The sequence below is a fragment of the Phocoena sinus genome, chromosome 15 (genome assembly GCF_008692025.1).
Source record: "Phocoena sinus isolate mPhoSin1 chromosome 15, mPhoSin1.pri, whole genome shotgun sequence".
Classification (NCBI taxonomy): Eukaryota; Metazoa; Chordata; class Mammalia; order Artiodactyla; family Phocoenidae; genus Phocoena; species Phocoena sinus.
Window position 1 is genome coordinate 82,582,428 of NC_045777.1, and position 17,977 is coordinate 82,600,404.

A 17,977-nucleotide genomic window follows, 5' to 3' on the forward strand; every position below is an offset into this window, starting at 1 on the left:
TAGATGCTACAGTCTCATCTCTAGAATACAAGCTCAAGGCTCCCTGTGGAGGGCTAAGAGAGCTCGACAGACTCAGAAACCCCCCACATTCTACCGGACATCTCTAGTCACCATGCCTACCTCCTCGCCAATCCCGGACGTAACATACCTGTGCCGGGGCCTGAGCCAGGCGATGGCCGGTTACCATGGTCACCACCCATGCCTTCTGAGTGCTGCCTGACCAGTCTTCGTGCACAAAGACAGGTTACCAGACACACGTCATCACCATCCACACCATGCCGCACCACCACCCCCCTACCTCTGTGTAGAACACCTTATGCTCCACCACGTTAAGGTCCATTGTGAAGAGCCTGGGCTGCAACGTGGTACAGAACGTGTTCCCCTCCATCAGGCCAATCTGCGCGTTGGCAGGCTGGTGTCGGAGCAAATGCTTCTTAGGTGGGACCATATCCTGGAGAACCTGGGAGAGGCAGGGAGGAAGCATCACTGACCAGCCGCCCCTCAGAAAGCAAACACCTCTCATCACAATGTTCTAAGCCAATTAGCAATTTGAAAACCATAAATGAGATCAAAAGTTACCACAGACGTCCTTTAGTTAGGAAAGGGAGGCTCTGTTTCATATGCTGACACTGGGTCATGGAAAGATGCACGTCAGATACGTTTAATTCCTACGGGTCCAGAGTAACCTCTCTCACAACCACCACCACCAAAACAAGAACAGGACCATCAGGTTGTGCTCTAGAGGCCCAGGAAACCAGCACTCTACTCCCCTGACACTCACAATTACTGATACAGACATAAACATAAGCATGTTGCTGTCTGCATGCTCTCAAAAAGAGCATATGTAATAGCACTGTTTACTGGACACAAAATTACAAATTCCATATCATCTACAAGTCAAATTTGAAGGAAAAAAAAGTCTTCAAAGGTTTCAAACTAGGTTTCAAACTTCAAACTCGGTTCCAATAACCCTAGTTTGGTGACAGACGTCTCACCTCCTTATGGGGTTCCATTATCACGGTCACGCTTTTCCCGGTGACCTGGGCCAGCACCTGCAGGGAGTGCATAGCCTGCTTCCTCACGGTCGAGTTTGGAGACGTGACTTCCCGAACCAGGTCATGGGTCACGTGGTGGAAGGACTTCTCCTGGGCCGCCATGATCTCCTCAGCCCTCTCCTCGTCCTTCAGGGGCGTCGCACACCTCATCAGAAGCTGCTCCAGGGTGGTCTTGGCCATGGCGACTGCCCCATTGGAAACCTGCAGGCCAGGGACTCCTTAGCACGAAAGGGGGCGATGCTGCCCACAGCACCCACATCTCCTGCACACACTACCCCCAACAAACGCTGTCACTGGGGGCGCACGCCCCTCACGCCAGCTAATGTATCAAGTCTGCTTCATTAACGTCCGTGAGGTATTCCGGTAGCTAACTCTCCGGCTCATAGGTAATTTCTGTCTGTCATTCAGAAAAGAAAATGCGGATCTAGACTTGATCCTTATGTTTACCGAATGGATTTAAGCAGGCAATGCCCACCATCTTCTATTTGTTTGTGTTATATCTGCACAGAGGTTCATAAAGAACGTGACTCCTATAGAAACTTCTGGCCAGTTAAGTACTCTGGCCAGGGGCTGTTCATCAAGACAGACAAGTATTTAGATCCTCAAAGAAAGAGAACCTGAGGGCTCTGATCTGTCCTTTCATTAAAGATGCTGTAATGTTTTCTAAGCTTCTAGGAGAGCATATTTGCAGAACCGTCTGAAACCAACTGTGCTCCAGGCAAAGCATCATCTTGAACCAGGATGGTTAGGTCTGGGGTCGCCCATCACCTACCTCTCCAGTCAAGTCCATCATGACAAAGAGAAGAGCTTTGAGGAAGGTTTGCTGGTTCTGCAGAACCCAAGTGAGAGGCAGCCGCTCCATGAGGAACTTAATGGACACCACACCCCCCAGCTTTGCGTACCAGGCCTGCTCGTAGCAGCACGCGCACAAGCGTTCCACGATATAAGAGAAGAGGGGCAACTGGCACGCCTGGAGAAAAACGCACACAACCCGTACGGCGTTACTCAGTTCTTACACTGTGAGTGATTTCCAGAACGACCACCCTCAAGCACAAACACGCCCACACAGACCTCAGTCCTTCCTTACCCTCTCCTTTGAGCCCAGGATGATACTCGCAACATCAAATATCACAGCAAGGGCCACCTCCCCGATCTTGCAAAGTTCCTTTTCTTCATACGCCATACAAATAGCTATCGCATCAATGAGGACCAAGGGGTCCATTCCTTTCGACCCGTTCTCTTCACTGTGAAACATGGCGGTACTGGGCTGGCTGCCCACCTGGTAGCAGGGGAGCAAGAAGGGACCTGAAAGGAGATGCAGAGGGCACGAGGGAAAGTCGAGTTTAGCTCCACATTCTCGTCCCTCAAATTGCAAAACTACCTCGTGTTTTTCCTTGAGGTGAGGAATTTAATAAAAGCCCAACCCTGGTACTCCAGACCAACTGCTGGTAAACTGCAGTTATTTATAAACTAAGTGATCTGACTTGCACTAAGGCTATTTTTCTGAATGTTTTCCATTACACACTGATATCTTCACCCTTTCTCAATCCCAATTCAAAGATGTATTAGTTTAAAATGAGAACCACAATCAAGTATCTTCTTTAAAAAAAATCATCAGCGAGGCCAATACGGGAACAATATGGGAATGACCATGGGTTATGCTCTGGACACTCCTGACATACAAGTAACAGTAAAAAGCACCAACATCCACCTGCAAAACCTAACCCCCACAGAGAACAGTCTGCCAGCAACCGTTCATTCATACCTGGCAGGTGCCCAGCATGAGGCAAAATGGGAGTTACTGAGAAGCATACAGGTCTGCTGGAAACACTGAGAAACAACCTAAGTGTTAAACTGTACAGCACTGACTGTCCAGGAAGAGTTAAAAAAAAAAGGAGGGGAAGTTCTGTGTTCTGCAGTGTCTGGATAAAACTACTCATCGATCGAGGGTGAGGGGCTCCAAGGACCCAGAGTGCTACTCAAGTGTGCGTGCCCACTGACCAGCACTGAGATTAAGATGAGATTAAGTGTTCAGAAACTTAGCAATTGGCGGTGTGGTGACATTTTTACTGTCTTTTCCAAAATCACCAGTCTGTAGTGGCTTAGAAACACAGAGACAAACAAAATGGGTCCTTCACCACCCAGAGCCTGAGAACCCGGAGCAGAGGTGAGGAGCGCCCAGGCAGGACGACGCCAGGGGCCCCAGGAGCAGAGCCTGGAGACCGAGGAGCGGCCAGCGGGTGACGCGGCAGAGCGGAGGTTGAGCCTTGGAAACACCGCCAAGGACAGGGGACCAGCAAGGGGTGCGACCACAAACTGTCCCTGTTCTACACACAGAGGGTCCGAAAGTACTCAGCCCCCAGGATGAAAAACAAAGGGCCAAAATGTTAAACTCGGTGTATTTTATAGGTAAAACTTGGTGACAATTTTCAAGTGAATACAGCACCCACCGCTGATATACCAACTATCTCCGTCAATACAATGAGTGGAAAACTATGAAACAAAAGCCAAAAACCAATCAGCCAAACTCAGCTTCTCTGAAACACAGCGTCTGACCGAGTTTTTGAAGCTCCCCGAAGGCCTCAACCCACCACTTCTCTGTCCCACTCACCGCACTGCTGGGCAACTGCCACCATTGTGTAGTGGCGAATCAAGCTGGCTACAAAGGGCAGGGCACTGGGCCGGAGGTCTTTAATGACAGCGGACATGAACGCCCCGGTCAGAGCCTGCTCAAAGGTCTTCCGAGCTGGAGTGTCTTGAGCTTTGTAGCGATGTGATATGATGACACTGGGTATGGTCTTTTCTGTAAAGCTGCAAGACAACAATTAAATCCATCATCACGACAGTCAAGTCCTGAGCCAATGATTCCACTACAACTTACTTATTTTCAACCTGCCCACTTTCCTCTCGTGCAGATAGGCCTGAGTGAATTAATTTCTCTGCTTTAATTTCAGCAACACTTTGGAATCAAACATGATGAATTCCATGATGAATGTTTATAGCCAATGGTTCAAGAGACACCAAATACGTTCTACCTAATATGAGCACAGGTAATGAATCAGAGGTAAATTACAAAAGGAGAGCACATTCAATATTTTTGTAATTATTTTCTATTTTAAGAAATTTGATGTTTGATGTTAATCGTTTATAATTAAATAAGCCAAATTGTAAGAAGTATCAATGATCAAAGAGAGAAGAAAAAAAGCTATTACTTAAAGGCAACTATATACCTTTTATATGTTGAAAAGTCACACCACTAGGTACAGAATCAAATGGGGCTATGGGTCTAAATGGATAAAGGATTTACTGCCAATTATATGAGATTAACTAAAACCCAAGAAAGCAGAGTCAGGGAAGCACACATCAAACACAAGGATAAGAAATGGTCATCAATATTTAAAAATTTTTTAGTTTCTTCCAACCATGAACTGGTCCAAGTAACAAATTTCTTTCTGTGACCAGAGTCTGCCTCTAATATTTGCCCACTCACTCTCTGGTTCTTCCCCCAAAACTAATAAAATACACAGGCCCTTCATTTCCACGTGCAACATCTTCAAACAGAGGGAAGAGTGGTGGTCACACTCCCCACCCCACACCTGAACGTCTCCTCAGCTCTTTTCCAGATTGTAATCATGCTCTTTAAAAGGCCACTGGGTCCAACTAACCCAGACAGACATCTGAGTCCCACCATCCCCCCGGCCTGCTCTTCCACACTGTTCCTGACACCCCAGTACATGGCTCCTCTGGCTTAAGCCAAGACAACCTGCGGTCAGCCAGAGTAAGTCATAGCCTTTCATCCACTTCCTGTGAAACACAGGGCGAAATCTAATGTCTTCTTGGTGTTCCCCTGAGGCCCTAACTCAGCCCCATCCCACCCCACACTCCCTCCCGCCCAGCGCACTACTTAGCCTGCGATGCATAGTAGCACTTATCACTAGCTGAAATACTATGCATTTGTTTCTTTCTGCTGTTGTCCGTCTACCCCACTAGAATATAAATTCCTTGAAGGCAAGAATGCAGTCTTCCACACAAACCTTGAACAGAGCCTGGTTCTAGAAGGTACTCAATCTGTGAATGCAGAGATGGAGAACAAACAGTCTTTATAAATAAGTGGGTCCTGAATATCCAAAGGGCAAAATATAAACATGGACCCCTACTCCACTCCATTCACAAAAGTTAATTCTAGAGGATAAAGATCAAACTGCAAAGGACAGAACTACAGAGCTTTTAGAAGATAATACAAGAGTATCTTCACGATGAGGATGCAGAAAATGATTTCTTACAAACAATATAATAAAAAGCATAAAACAAAAGGAAAAATTTATCACCTTGACCACAGTAATATCATGAACTTCTGCTTACCAAAAAATTAGGCTGAAAGTCTTAGAAACAATGAGCACACCTAGCAGAGAGACCTTGGTCTGTGTCCATTTCTTCAGGAGCCCTCATTCCTTTGAAAGGGAATGGTGACTCCAGGGCTGGGGGAGAGAGGGCACGAGGTGAGCCAGGAACATCCCGCTGAGCTACAAAGGATGCTCAGAAACTGATGGGGACACGACACAGGAATACAGGAGCCAGCCAGGAGGGGCTCTCAGTGACTCAATCTAGACAATCTGGTCACCAAATTAATGGACTGTCACCCTTTAAATAAATTAAGAATCCATGAGTCCATACTACTATAAACAAATATGAAAGGAGACAGAAAAAGCTCTTCCTTTGTAAAAAAAAGAGCACATGGAGGTAGAAAATCACCATTTTATATCCATACAAGAGAATATGATTCAGCAATGAAAAGGAGCAAACTACAAATTTTGCATCATGGATGAGTTTCAAAAGCATATGGGACTTCCCTGGTGGCGCAGGGAATCCACCTGCCAATGCAGGGGACACAGGTTCAATCCCTGGGCCGGGAATATCCCACATGCCGCAGAGAAACTAAGCCCATGTGCCACAACTACTGAGCCTGTGCTCTAGAGCCCACGAGCCTCAACTACTGAGCCTGCGTGCTGCAACTACTGAAGCCTGTGCCCCTAGAGCCGGTGCTCCACAACAAGAGAAGCCACTTCAACGAGAAGCCCGCACACCGCAATGAAGAGTAGCCTCTGCTCACCGCAACTAGAGAGAAAAGCCCGCACGCAGCAACAAAGACCCAACGCAGCCAAAAAATAAAATTTTTTTTTCAAAATTATATTAGAAAAAAGGAACCGTACAATATGCAGCCCTGGGTTTGGCTTCTTTCCCTTAGCCTGGTGTTGGAAATGATCTATTCATCTTGGAACACGAGTCAGTAGTTAATTCCTTGTTACTGCTGAGATTTCGTTGTATCCACACACCACGGATGACAGACATCTGGACTGTTTCCAGTCTATTATGATTCTTAAGGCTACAAGTTTCCCTCAAAATATAGCCTTAGTTGTACCCCAATTACATCTGACCACATATTGCCCTTTTCTTTGCTCTTCATTCCTGTGGGACTTCAAGCAACTATGCCACTTGACACTATTCTACATGTCTCTTAATTCTTTTTAAAATTTTTCATCTTCTCTCTCTGCACACATTCTGGATAATTTCTTTTGACTTATCTCTTACCTAAAGATTCTCTTTCTCCTTTCTTTTCTTTAATCTGCTTGGGCAATTTTTATAAGGTTTGTAATTTCTTGGAATGTTTTCAAGTTTGTCTTTCATTTATTTTAAATACAGCAGAAGCACAGTTATAACCTAGCTGTGGAGATCCTCATATCTTCAGTCTGAGTAGATCTCTTTCTGCTGATTCTGTGGGCTCTTATTCATGCTGCCTTATTTCCTTGTGCACTTAGCTATTTCTCACTGCTCTCTCTCCAATGCTCTTTCAACAACTGAGCACCTACTATATATCTGGCATCATCTTTGATGCCGTGAGAAACGTAAAAATACAAAGAAAAAACCTCTTCCCTGAAACCTGTAACACAGAAAGATGACAAACATACATTACCACAAAAGATCATTATATAAAGGTCACAGCCTTAAGTGATATGAGCGAAATAAAAATGTCACACAAAAGGATCACTCTGGATTGGAAAAGCAAAAGATCCCCTGAACACCTATCATGTGCAGGTGCTGCAAATGTAACGGTGAGCCGAAGGGAGAGAGGACTGACCCTTGATTCCTGAAGCTTGCGCCCTAGTGGAGGAGGCAATACTAAAGGAGGATTACGACTGAGAGAAATTCTAACTCGCAAGCGCCCAAGGTTCTTCCCGTTTTCTCTAAAAAGCAAGAGAAGCATTGCTGAGCAAACAACATGTCATTTTCCTGAACTGAAGAAACATACTTAAAACACTAAGAGATCTGGGAGGTCCTCTCCATCCCTAATTTTCTCTGCCCCAGCACAGAGAATTAAATCATCAGCATACTTAGGGTGTGCCAGGAGCTGGTAGAGTGCGTGTTTATTGTCCTCCAGACTCATCATTGCCACCAGGAAGCACCTGATCACTTCCCACGCCTGTCTCCGGTAGTAGGGCTCCGTGTTGGCGCTCTTCAGGCAGTCCAGAGCCGTTTCAATGGCCTACAGCAAAGAAACGCAAAAACTGTAGTCTGTGCTGAAATGACGTGACTCTGAGAAGCTTGCACGGAAAGCACGTGCACCATGCAGGAGAACCTGAATGCGTGCTTGCTCCTGAAGAGAGCACAGGGGGCCTGCAGACAGGCTAGCAGGTGTTCTCCAAATGAAACCTCCAGAGAAGGTGACAGAAGTATTATGACATCAAGAGCTGCCATGGTTCAAACTGAAATGGGACGTGGAGTTCACTAATTTCATGCTTAAGTAGCCAATGGGAGATTCCAGAGATTAAGTGAGCTCAGAAGGCCTCTTGTGGCAGATTTGCTGGATCAAACTACCATCTGAGTCGTCTCAGTTCAAAACTAAAAGATGGCTTTCCTAAGCTTTTACTAAACTCTCTCTTTAAAAGAGGGTTTACTTCATTTTTGCAGAAAACCTACAATAGCTACATACACATTTTAGCCTTTTCATTAGGTTGACCAGGAAGGCAGGGAAGGAACAATCACACACAAAAAAACACTTGGAGTCTTCAACAGCTAAGATATTAATGTTAAAGATACTTATATACCTAGAAATCAAAGCCCCAATCTGTGTTGAAGACTAAAGATTTATCCCGGCCACGTGTGAGGAACCAGAGCTGACACGGACAGGGGCCCCACCCTCCAGACGCAGCCAGGTGACACAGCACAGAGGGTGACAAGGGCCCCTCACTGCATCACTCCCAGCTTGCGTGTCCGAGCTCTTCTGGGGCACCACAGAAGTGCCCTTTCTCCTGCTGCCTCTGACCTGCTCGGGGTTATGTAATAAATCATGCAAGGACAGTCTGAGAAGTGTTATTTTTAAGAATCAACATAACCTACGAGCCAATTACCTGTCCCTTCCCTGCCAAAAAAGGGATTGTAAAGTATGCCAAAAGCAGAACTGCTGTCATGTAAATACACTGGCACTTGCCCTGCTGGTCATCCCCTTCCCTGCTGGTTCCTTCAGCCCTGCAGGGTGTGCCACGGCCCTCAGGATGCTACCTGCTGGGAAAAGGGCTCCGAGAGCACCACAGAGTCCCTGGGAGGGTCCAGGAGGGCCATGGAAGCTTGTCTTCAAAACCTGGTTTCTTCCACGCTTTAGATGCTTTGGGGAAGAACTACTTCTACAGGGATTTTCTTGCTCTGCTTAATCTATGCAGAGGTCAAGTAAAAGTCAGATGTCTTAGTTTTCATTCTAATACCAACCCTGCCACTGATGGGGCTAAAGCAAATAGAATCCTAACTTAAGGAAACGACCTAAAACGTGGCAACGGGCTAGATTCACCGGTTCACTGTGGTAATTTTCAAGGTAAAGACAGAATTTTAGTTGTATTTTCTTACACGGAAACTAGTGTTTATTTGGCAAGTATTTAGATAAAGGTTTTGATGAGAAGCTAAGATTGGAAAGCGACACCGTTCTATAGGGTGGGGCTGGGAGAGGGGTGGACACAATTTGTGTGCTTGAGAAACTTGGGGGGAAAAGGTGTGTGTGTGTAGGGGGACAGGTGGACTGAGAGACGACGACAGGAAACGACTCCAGACTGACATTACCCATGCTGGGTACCCTTCCTCACAAATGTTCAGTAAAGTCTGGCTTAAAAAAAAGAATTACAGAAACCACTACTGTGTGCAAGCTCCCTATAGAGAAAGGTAAACAAGCTGAGTTCTACAATACAATGCATCAGGACGGAGTAGAGTGCGCCTGAGCAAAAGGAGGGCTTTGAGCGGTTCCAGGCCACAGGGTGCTGTTAAGACCAGGCCTGCGAGGAGTTCAAGAATCCCAGCCAGCGTCTGGCTCACTGAAATGGCTGAGTCACTCAGATACACGCGAAAGGCTTCTATAAAACCCTTTCCAAAAATGCACATTATATTAACGGCTAGATAAGTGTTCTGAAAAGACATGGTAACAATAGCTGTAACGCAGGCAGGAAGGCTGGTCATATAATAAAAAGGGGAAAGTCGAATGTGACAACGTAGATTGTAATAAATACAACCTTAGCTGTGTGACAAAGGACCAGGAGGGGTCAGTAAGGTGAAGGGGCGGTGTTCAGTAAGGATCGTGCAGAAGCAGCTGAGTGCTCTACAACACGCTGGGGACAGTCTGCTGATTTTTATACAAGGGCAGAGGCGTTCTAAAGGGCACACAGAGAGAAACCAAAGAGCTGTCCGTGGTGGGCTAAGGAGCCATGTCTGGATAGAGACTGGGAGAGAAGCAGGTACTCAGGAGTGACGGGAATGAGACAGGAACGGGACTAACCTGGGTTCTAAATGACACAATGTAAAACCTATTGGACATCAAAACAGACTAAGTGCAAGGGTGGGGTGGGCTGGGCGACACCTCCTGGTCCATCAAGAAGGACAGTCCTGTCCAAGGGTCCAACGTCCTCAGGGGCAACACCACCCACTGGCCTCCTGGAATGATGGAAGCTCCAACCGACCAAGCTGGGCCCCAATAAATCTTCATCTCCTTTGAGTTAGAAATTCCCACCCCAAAAGTATATGTTCTATTTCCATGTTTTCAAATAGAAATTAAATGTCTTAAAATGAAACTTACTCCCAGAGACTCCAAAATTTACCTTCTCCATCGGGAGCTGAAGAGATGCTTTACAGTCAGAAAACTCCACTGTGATACTGGGGCCTTGAACTTCAGTCACGACGTAGTGCAGCTTCTGGGACTCCTTCAACATCTTCCTGTTACTGCCACCAAATTTACCAAGGACACGATAGGCCACGTGCGAAATGCTGTCTGCAGGGTTGCGTAAAGTGCGCCACAAAGCCTGAAAGTCAGTACGCTTTCATTAACCCTCCGAGGCGATGCAGTCCCACGGTCCCCCAATCCCAACTCAAAAGTTATGAAAGACTACACGGCAAAAACTCCTCCTCCCGCCTCCGTCCCCCAAACACACAGTTCCCTTCTGGAAACCAACGATGTTAGTCAGGTGTGTCCTTCCAGAGAAATCGTACGACTTTACAGAAAATGCACATATAAATATAAATGTTCTTCCATGGAAGAACAAATGGTAGCATGTCATAAACAGTGCAGAGCTCAAAGGCGAGAAAACTGAACAACACATTGTTTGGGCAGATATACAAAATGGGATGGGGGAGCAGAGTGGAAAACACGATTTGCTGCCACAGTTCTTGGCCTGGGGCTAGACGGTGCCTTCTCAGGTTTTTACTTCTATCATTAGGCTTTATAACTTACAAACATGATACACAACTACCTTTTACATTTCAAATCTGATATTACAAAGGACAGTGAAGAGGGAAAACAGTGATCATAAAGGGACCTGCATTACGGGAAAAATGAGTTACTGTGTACCTTGTACTCACAATTAGTATAAGGAACAGAGACGTACTCAATTGTTCCAAAACACTCTGTCAGTTTTCCCACACCTTTTCACCTAAATTATCATAAGCCCTGAAAATCACCATAGCTCACTATTTAAACCTATTTTCTTAGACCACCTTCTGTAACAATGCCAGGTATTAGTGTCCAACGACAGTCAACATAAAATCTTGGAATTCTTCTTAAAAGCAAAATTCCAATTTCTCTTACATTCCTGTAGGTCCAAAGAGGCTTCCCTTCATGACTGTCGAGAGATGTAGTCTAAGACTCCTTACCCTCCACCTGGCCCACCCAAAGCTCACGTATCCTCAGGAGAGGGGTCTTCTGTTTACCTCCCCAGGAGTGGGTGGCACTGGGAACGGGAGGGTCCAATCTCCCAGCACTCGCACAGGTTCGTAGCGGGTTGACGGTACTCTGCCAGTTGTCCAGCAGCTAGGGTAACTGTGCCTCCGAAAGCAAGAAGCAGCCCTGACCCAATTCTCCCTGGGGCTGTCTGCCTCACAGAAGGGCAAGAGGCCCAAGCACCCATCCTTGCCTCCTCTTCCCACAGGAAGCTCACCCAGGCCTGGGTCGGGCCCACGGCCTGCCTTCCAGAACCAACGGTCCTGTTCTCCGCTCAGGCTCGAGAGTCAGTCAAGCCTCCAAATGACTGGACTTGGACCTGGAGGCTCCAACCCAACCTCTAGGCCATGCTCTCCTGCCTAGATGGAGCCCAAGATCTAAATTTCAGGACTGGCAAGCGAGTCCTGGTCGCACCTCCAACCTACTGTCCAGAGACTCCTGTACTTGAGTTACTGCCCATCACAGAAAGCTGGCATTTGGACTACCTACTTGGGGCCAAATACTCTACACCAAAGGGGCAGGTGAGTAAGCAACAGGCAGCCTGAATCTCGAACAATTACCAACCACATTACAAATCATTACCATCAGCAAAACATGAAGGAATAACCTGATATCTGACACTGAGCTCTAATGACCAAAAATATAAAATGGCTTCAAAACTGCCTCCTTTCTTATCTGCTCTGTTTCCTTTGGGGGTGGCCAGACAGCTCTACTTCCTTTACAAGTTTGCATCTCTACTGTGTAACTCAACATCTCTCCTGGATAAAGAGAGGATCTCCCTGGAATAAACAGCAGCCATTTAACACCTGCCTTCCCAAGTCATCAACTTCACGAGAACATGACACTGTGAAAGCCCTCTGAAAGGGGATCAATACTGCAAAACAAATATTCACTCAATACCTGCAATATTTCTTGACATCGTTTCATAAGCCAGAAGACTCACACAGCAAGTTGAAGGCTACACCAGTAGCCCACCAGAGAGCAGGGAGCCCACCACTCCGCACGGCGACCTCAACAGTGGCCAGTCACTTCTGAAACTCACAGCCTAAAATCCTCAGTGAGAACTAGATATGTAAGTCCTGGCGCCCTCTGCTGGCAGCACGGAAACGCAGACTTACCTGCATGAGCTCTGCGCGTACCGGCTGGATGTGGTCATAGAGGAAGTCGGGCTGCAGGTTGTCCACACACAACTCCAGAGTCCTCAGGCCTTGGCTGACCAACGTCTGCGACCCATTGAGAGCCGACACCAAGGGGTCCATCAACATGGGCAGATAGGGCAGGAGCGAGCTCAGCCGCACGGGCACCGTGAGACACAACTCCACGAAGAGGTCCTTCATGTGCTGCTTGTGGAGGCCACTCTGCAGCATGTTCAGCCCTAAACACAGGGTGTGAGGCCGTCAGGGGGAAGTTACTTCCCAGAAACATGCCCAAGTTAACTGTACAAAGTGACCCGCCTTTTCACATAAACATCAACCCGATAGTAGGAAGGCTTTTTACGCCTTATAATTTCTGTATTAGCTAAATCTATTCTGTAACTGTACCCTGTGACCTCTTCCGTCTACCTTATTCGTGGTGACAACAGCAGGCTGCACAGAGTTTCAGTTACAATTAATACTATTTAATATTGATTAAATTAATATTAAGGACTAATAAATATTATACATCAAACTTTTAAAAATCATGTCATGCGATGAATAAGCCCAGTCTAAAGAAACAGACTCCAATATGACGTGTCCATATCAAGCTTGATGTTTATAACCTTACGTGTTTTTTCAGATTTCCAGTAAACCACAGGTGATGTCTATGCTCTAACATAAACATTAAAAAAAAAAAATCCACTTTCGGTTTTTATAAATGGGAGGAGCTTCCTGCTCATAAACACAACCCCCCAACTTTTCACGAGGGTAACCAAGTATTTACTGAGCCCCTTCCTAAGACATGTCAGATCAGCACCTGCCCACAGAACCTTAAAGACAAGTGGAAAGAGAAAAGCAAGTAACAGTGGCCGCAAAGGCACATCCCAGGCAGCTGAGGCTGAAGAAAGAGGAGCTATCAGGGAAGGCCAAGGCATCACACAGCAGCCACACCAGATTCAGAATCCAAAGGAGAAGGTGGGTGAGGAGAGGGCACAGCTAAGTTCCCAAGGAGGGATGTACTTGAACAAAACCAGGTGGGGAGAAGTAAGGCTGGGAAGAGCGCAGGAGGGAAAATCAGACTGATCAGAGCAGAGGGCGCAGGCTGGGGAAGACTGGGGCGGGGTCAAACACGGACGACAGAGCCTGACTATAGGCCTCTTTAAGCACCTGGCCTGGGGGATGTAGGGCCATGTTACATTCATCATTTTCAAGGATTTCCCAGTTGTGAAGATTCAATCCCTTGCCAAGCGCTCACCCTTACAAAAAAAAAAAAAATTCCTAGGATAGTGTTTCTAGTCAGTTCATACCTGTAAACATTCACTGGACCCAATATCCCTTTTAGTTATATATACCTTGAAAGCATTCCTAACACACAGGAATAAAAGAATTCTGTCTATGCAAGTTAGCAACTAGATAAAAATATGAACATATTTTTATGTATTTTATATAAAGCTTATATCAGCTTTGTAACTTGTTTTTTTCCCTTCTTGTTCTGATTCTCTTTCAATCTAGGGATCCCTGACCTTACTAAACCACTTTCTAGAACTGCTTATCAAACGCTACAAAAATGTAACAAAGTCCTAACCGGGGTAACTAAGACCTTCCAACTCCCATTCAACTCTGAGCAGGGAGAAAAACCCATCCCTTTAAAGATGCACTGCCTTTAAAGAGAGGACACAGGGATGGACACACACATACACACACTGCAGGGGACATGTACATACATCCCCTCACCATGACCTTCACCAGGTGCAGAGCAGGAACCCCAGCAACCAAGGGAAGCAAGACCCATGCACGCACACAAGACTAAAAGGCAACCAACATCACTGCGCTGACCTTGCAGTAGGTTTGGAAGGAGAGGCAAAAATTCCTGATACAGGAGATCATGGCTACCTCCCCCGATGGAGCGGAACAAGGCTCGAAGCAGCAGGAAGTAGTTATAGGGTTCTTTGGCAGTCTGGGCGAGCTCCATTGAGCTGTTCACGATCTTGTGCAGGTGAGGCTGCAGGATGGAGAAAAGGCAGGTTAACAAGCTCTAAATGAGGAGGGTTCACTGCAAAAAGATAGGAATGGAAGGTAATTTTGATGAATTTATTCTAAAAGGAAAAACAAAACAAAAATTTTCCAACTGTTATTTGATTCAAATTAATTTCTTTTAAAACATATGTACGCTTCCACCAGTTTGGCTGTGGAAGAAGCATTTACTAGGTTCCCATCTTACTATGTAGGTACATGATGCTGAGCAGACACTTTGCAACAGGAACTGGAGGGCCTGTGAGCTCTACTGTTCTTGTGAACAGTCCTTCATGAGACCAAATAATCAAGTAAGATGAGGGACTTCCCTGGTAGCACAGTAGTTAAGAATCCGCCTGCCAATGCAGGGGACACGGGTTCAATCCCTGGTCCGGGAAGATCCCACATGCTACGGAGCAACTAAGCCCGTGAGCCACAACTACTGAGCCTGAGCTCTAGAGCCCACGAGCCACAACTACTGAGCCCGTGTGCCACAACTGCTGAAGCCCGTGCACCTAGAGCCCGCGCTCTGCAACAAGAGAAGCCACTGCAATGAGAAGCCCACGCACCACAACGAAGACTAGCCCCCGCTCGCCGCAACTAGAGTAAGCCCGCACGTTGCAATGAAGACCTAATGCAGCCAAAAATAAATAAATAAATAAATTTATAAAATAAAATAAACTTTAAAAAAAAAAATCAAACAAAATGAAAGAAGCCTGTTCCTTAACTATCAGAATGCAAAATGCAACCTAAAGGAACTGAAACTTCACTACCAAATACCATACATGCAAAGTTTGGAAGAACCTCAAAAGACATTTGAGATGGTAACATTTTAGAAGACTTAATCGAAAAACGTGTTCATGAGCATTTTATTAGCTTATAGTAAGTTTAATCAACATTTTAAGACAGATTAGTTTTTCATCTTGTACTTCAAATCCTAGTTTTGACATGTGACAGGTTAAGTTTGACGTGAATTTTTTTGCAGGTGTATTTAAAGTGAACTGTGAACTGTAAACTACCTGTATAGTCAGTGATACAATTACAAGTCTGTTACTGTATATGGCAAGATATATTTCTTTTATGGATAAGTCACATATATTAGTCTCATGACAAAACGTTCTATGAAATTATTCTTTGAACATCTTTCTTGAACAATATTCCAAAACCCCATCATTAGACTTGTCTAATCTATTAGATTTTATTCTTTTTTGTTGGTTGTCGTTCTACATAGTTGTCCCAGATATCGGCAAAAATGCAATTATTTGAAGATACCAAATTATGTGGACAAAGACTATTAAATATTTTATATCTTTCTAAAAATTTGAATATTTTCTTTTTATACTAACACAGAAGTAATGTCAAGGTTGTTGACAACTGATTACTATATAACTGAAAAAATGGAGGAAACTGTCACATAAAAGCACAAATTCCTGGTGCTTTATATCACCACCTATATATTTACTTCAGAAAAAAACAGATCTTTTCCCCTATGGGAAAACATCTCTCTTCAGACAGAACTGATGATAATATTCAACCTTCTACAGAAATTAAGTGGAAGAGAATTTTGATAAGGTTTTTGTTCCATCTGCTGCCTTTAGTGGATGATGTAACCATGCATTGGTTTCTGCCATTTGCTAGAATCAAATAACTGATGAGATAAAATTACACGTATAGGATTAGTCATCTATAAAAATGTGTTATGAGACACATCCCTCCCAGATGGTCTTAATAAAGGACACAAATTGGCTAGAGCTCTTTATTCAGAGGGGAAAAATGAACAAATAGGCCTGAAATGGGATGTTTATGTGCTGCCACAGAAAATATGAACACAGAGAAGATGTGCTGTGGAAGATGGGTATGTGATGAGAACTGTTACACAGCCAACCATTTCCCATTGGATCTGAGAGGTAAGATGTTTTTTCCTCTTATATTCTTCTGTGTCACTCAATTTAAAAAAAAAAAAAAAAAAGCACAGTGTGCTCCTACACTACTTGTGTGGTCCACACAAGAAATGAGTTTAAAAAAGAAAATCAGGGTGCCAAGACTAATGACAACCCCTGCCTACCACGAAAGCTCTGAAGTGTTCATTTTGGATTAGGAGACAAATAGATTAAGCTCTGCTTTAGAAACACATGAAATGTTTTCTACACTTGGCCCTGATTCGTTGTAAACATTTATTAATTCAATATTACAATATTTATAAATATAAAGAGCAACGCCAGTTTCTGTTCAAAATGAAGAAAATTAAAAAGCAACAACAAAAAAACCCAAACACAATGCACAGCTTGGATCTGAGTTTACCTTCAGCATTTGTTCGTTTTCAGCTGCAAAGAGGGAGACAGAGCCAAAGACCAACTTGAACAGCTTGAGGTACAGGTTGGAGAGTTCCACATTGGAGCCCATTTCTGGCAGGCGGTCCAGGAGATATTCCACCAGAATTGTAGCAAACAGAGCAGAGGTAGTAGGATTTGCCAAGAAGGAATTGGCAACAATCTGTCAAAACAAGAAACACATGTGACAAAAATCATTACTTCCAAAAAAAAAATCCCACAAGGACTCAGGGGCAAAAAATACACAAATCAATTTTCACTGCAAAGTAAAGGAGCTGTTACCGTGGAGGATTCCTGGACTGAATGTCAATATTACAACATAGTGTGAGTGTGTGAGTGTTTGGTAACTGCAGTCATTGTTGCTTTTGTTGTGGTCATCCATTTACAATGCTTGGTGTCAGTCTATTTATCTCTTGTAAAAATAGAATACAGTGTGTGTGTGTGAGTTGTGAGAAAAAAAAAAAGAAAAAAAAGAAAACTACCATATGGCAATTGTATCAGTTACCTATTACTTTGTAACAAATTACCCCAAAGTGCAATGGCTTAAAACAACACACATTATTTCACAGTTAAAAAAAAAAAAAAAATCATTACTTCCCCAAAGCAGATTCAAGAAAAAATAATGAACTTTCCAAAATTACAAAATCAAATCTGTATCAGACACTTCAAGAAATGAATTATCCACCAAAAGAAAAAAAACAAAACCGATTTGAGCACTGAGTGGAGTTCACTTAAGTACTTAATCTGTCATTTTATTGTCACCATCAAGGACCAAGAGCCTACAGCTAACACGTATTTAATTTCTACTATGAAAGGAAGTGGTCCAAAGCATCTTAAACTTTTGAAATTTTTTTTTTTACTACAGCCTAATAGTTCTCTAAATTTTGCTCTACAGCACTATCCTCAGGCATATCACTTACAAAATAAAAGGAATACCAAGTACTCGACACATGCTGAAAGAACATAAGAAAAGAGTGTCATACCTGAAGAGCGTAATTTTTTGAGATTCTTTCCACCATATAAGGGACTGTAGTCTGAAAGATTTCTTTAAACGTTAATGGGTTCATCATCGTGAAGACGCCGGCAAAGTGCTCCAATACCTCCTTCTCTTCCTTCATTCTAACAGTTTGGCAGTTTGCTACTCGAATGTATGTCTGTCCATTTCCTGCTATCTGGACCTAGCATGGGAAAAAAACC

At 44.5% G+C, this 17,977-nt stretch overlaps 1 protein-coding gene across 15 annotated transcripts in view; it reads right to left on the minus strand.

Moving 5' to 3' along the window:
- TRRAP (transformation/transcription domain associated protein) overlaps positions 1-17,977 on the minus strand; it is a 111,667-nt gene that overhangs the window by 70,603 nt on the left and 23,087 nt on the right. For 14 of the 15 annotated variants that reach the window (XR_004345764.1, XM_032605107.1, XM_032605112.1 and 11 more), the window contains 11 exons: positions 17,764-17,958; positions 16,752-16,943; positions 14,274-14,439; positions 12,420-12,676; positions 10,187-10,387; positions 7,445-7,596; positions 3,667-3,866; positions 2,143-2,360; positions 1,828-2,025; positions 996-1,256; positions 299-460 (listed from right to left, as the gene is read on the minus strand). Coding sequence is in view for 14 of the 15 variants with exons in the window: in XM_032605107.1 (XP_032460998.1) it covers positions 299-460; positions 996-1,256; positions 1,828-2,025; positions 2,143-2,360; positions 3,667-3,866; positions 7,445-7,596; positions 10,187-10,387; positions 12,420-12,676; positions 14,274-14,439; positions 16,752-16,943; positions 17,764-17,958 (2,202 nt within the window). In the remaining variant the exon portion in view is untranslated. The remainder of the gene's footprint in view (positions 1-298; positions 461-995; positions 1,257-1,827; positions 2,026-2,142; positions 2,361-3,666; positions 3,867-7,444; positions 7,597-10,186; positions 10,388-12,419; positions 12,677-14,273; positions 14,440-16,751; positions 16,944-17,763; positions 17,959-17,977) is intronic. The other variant, XM_032605105.1, reaches the window with a different exon arrangement.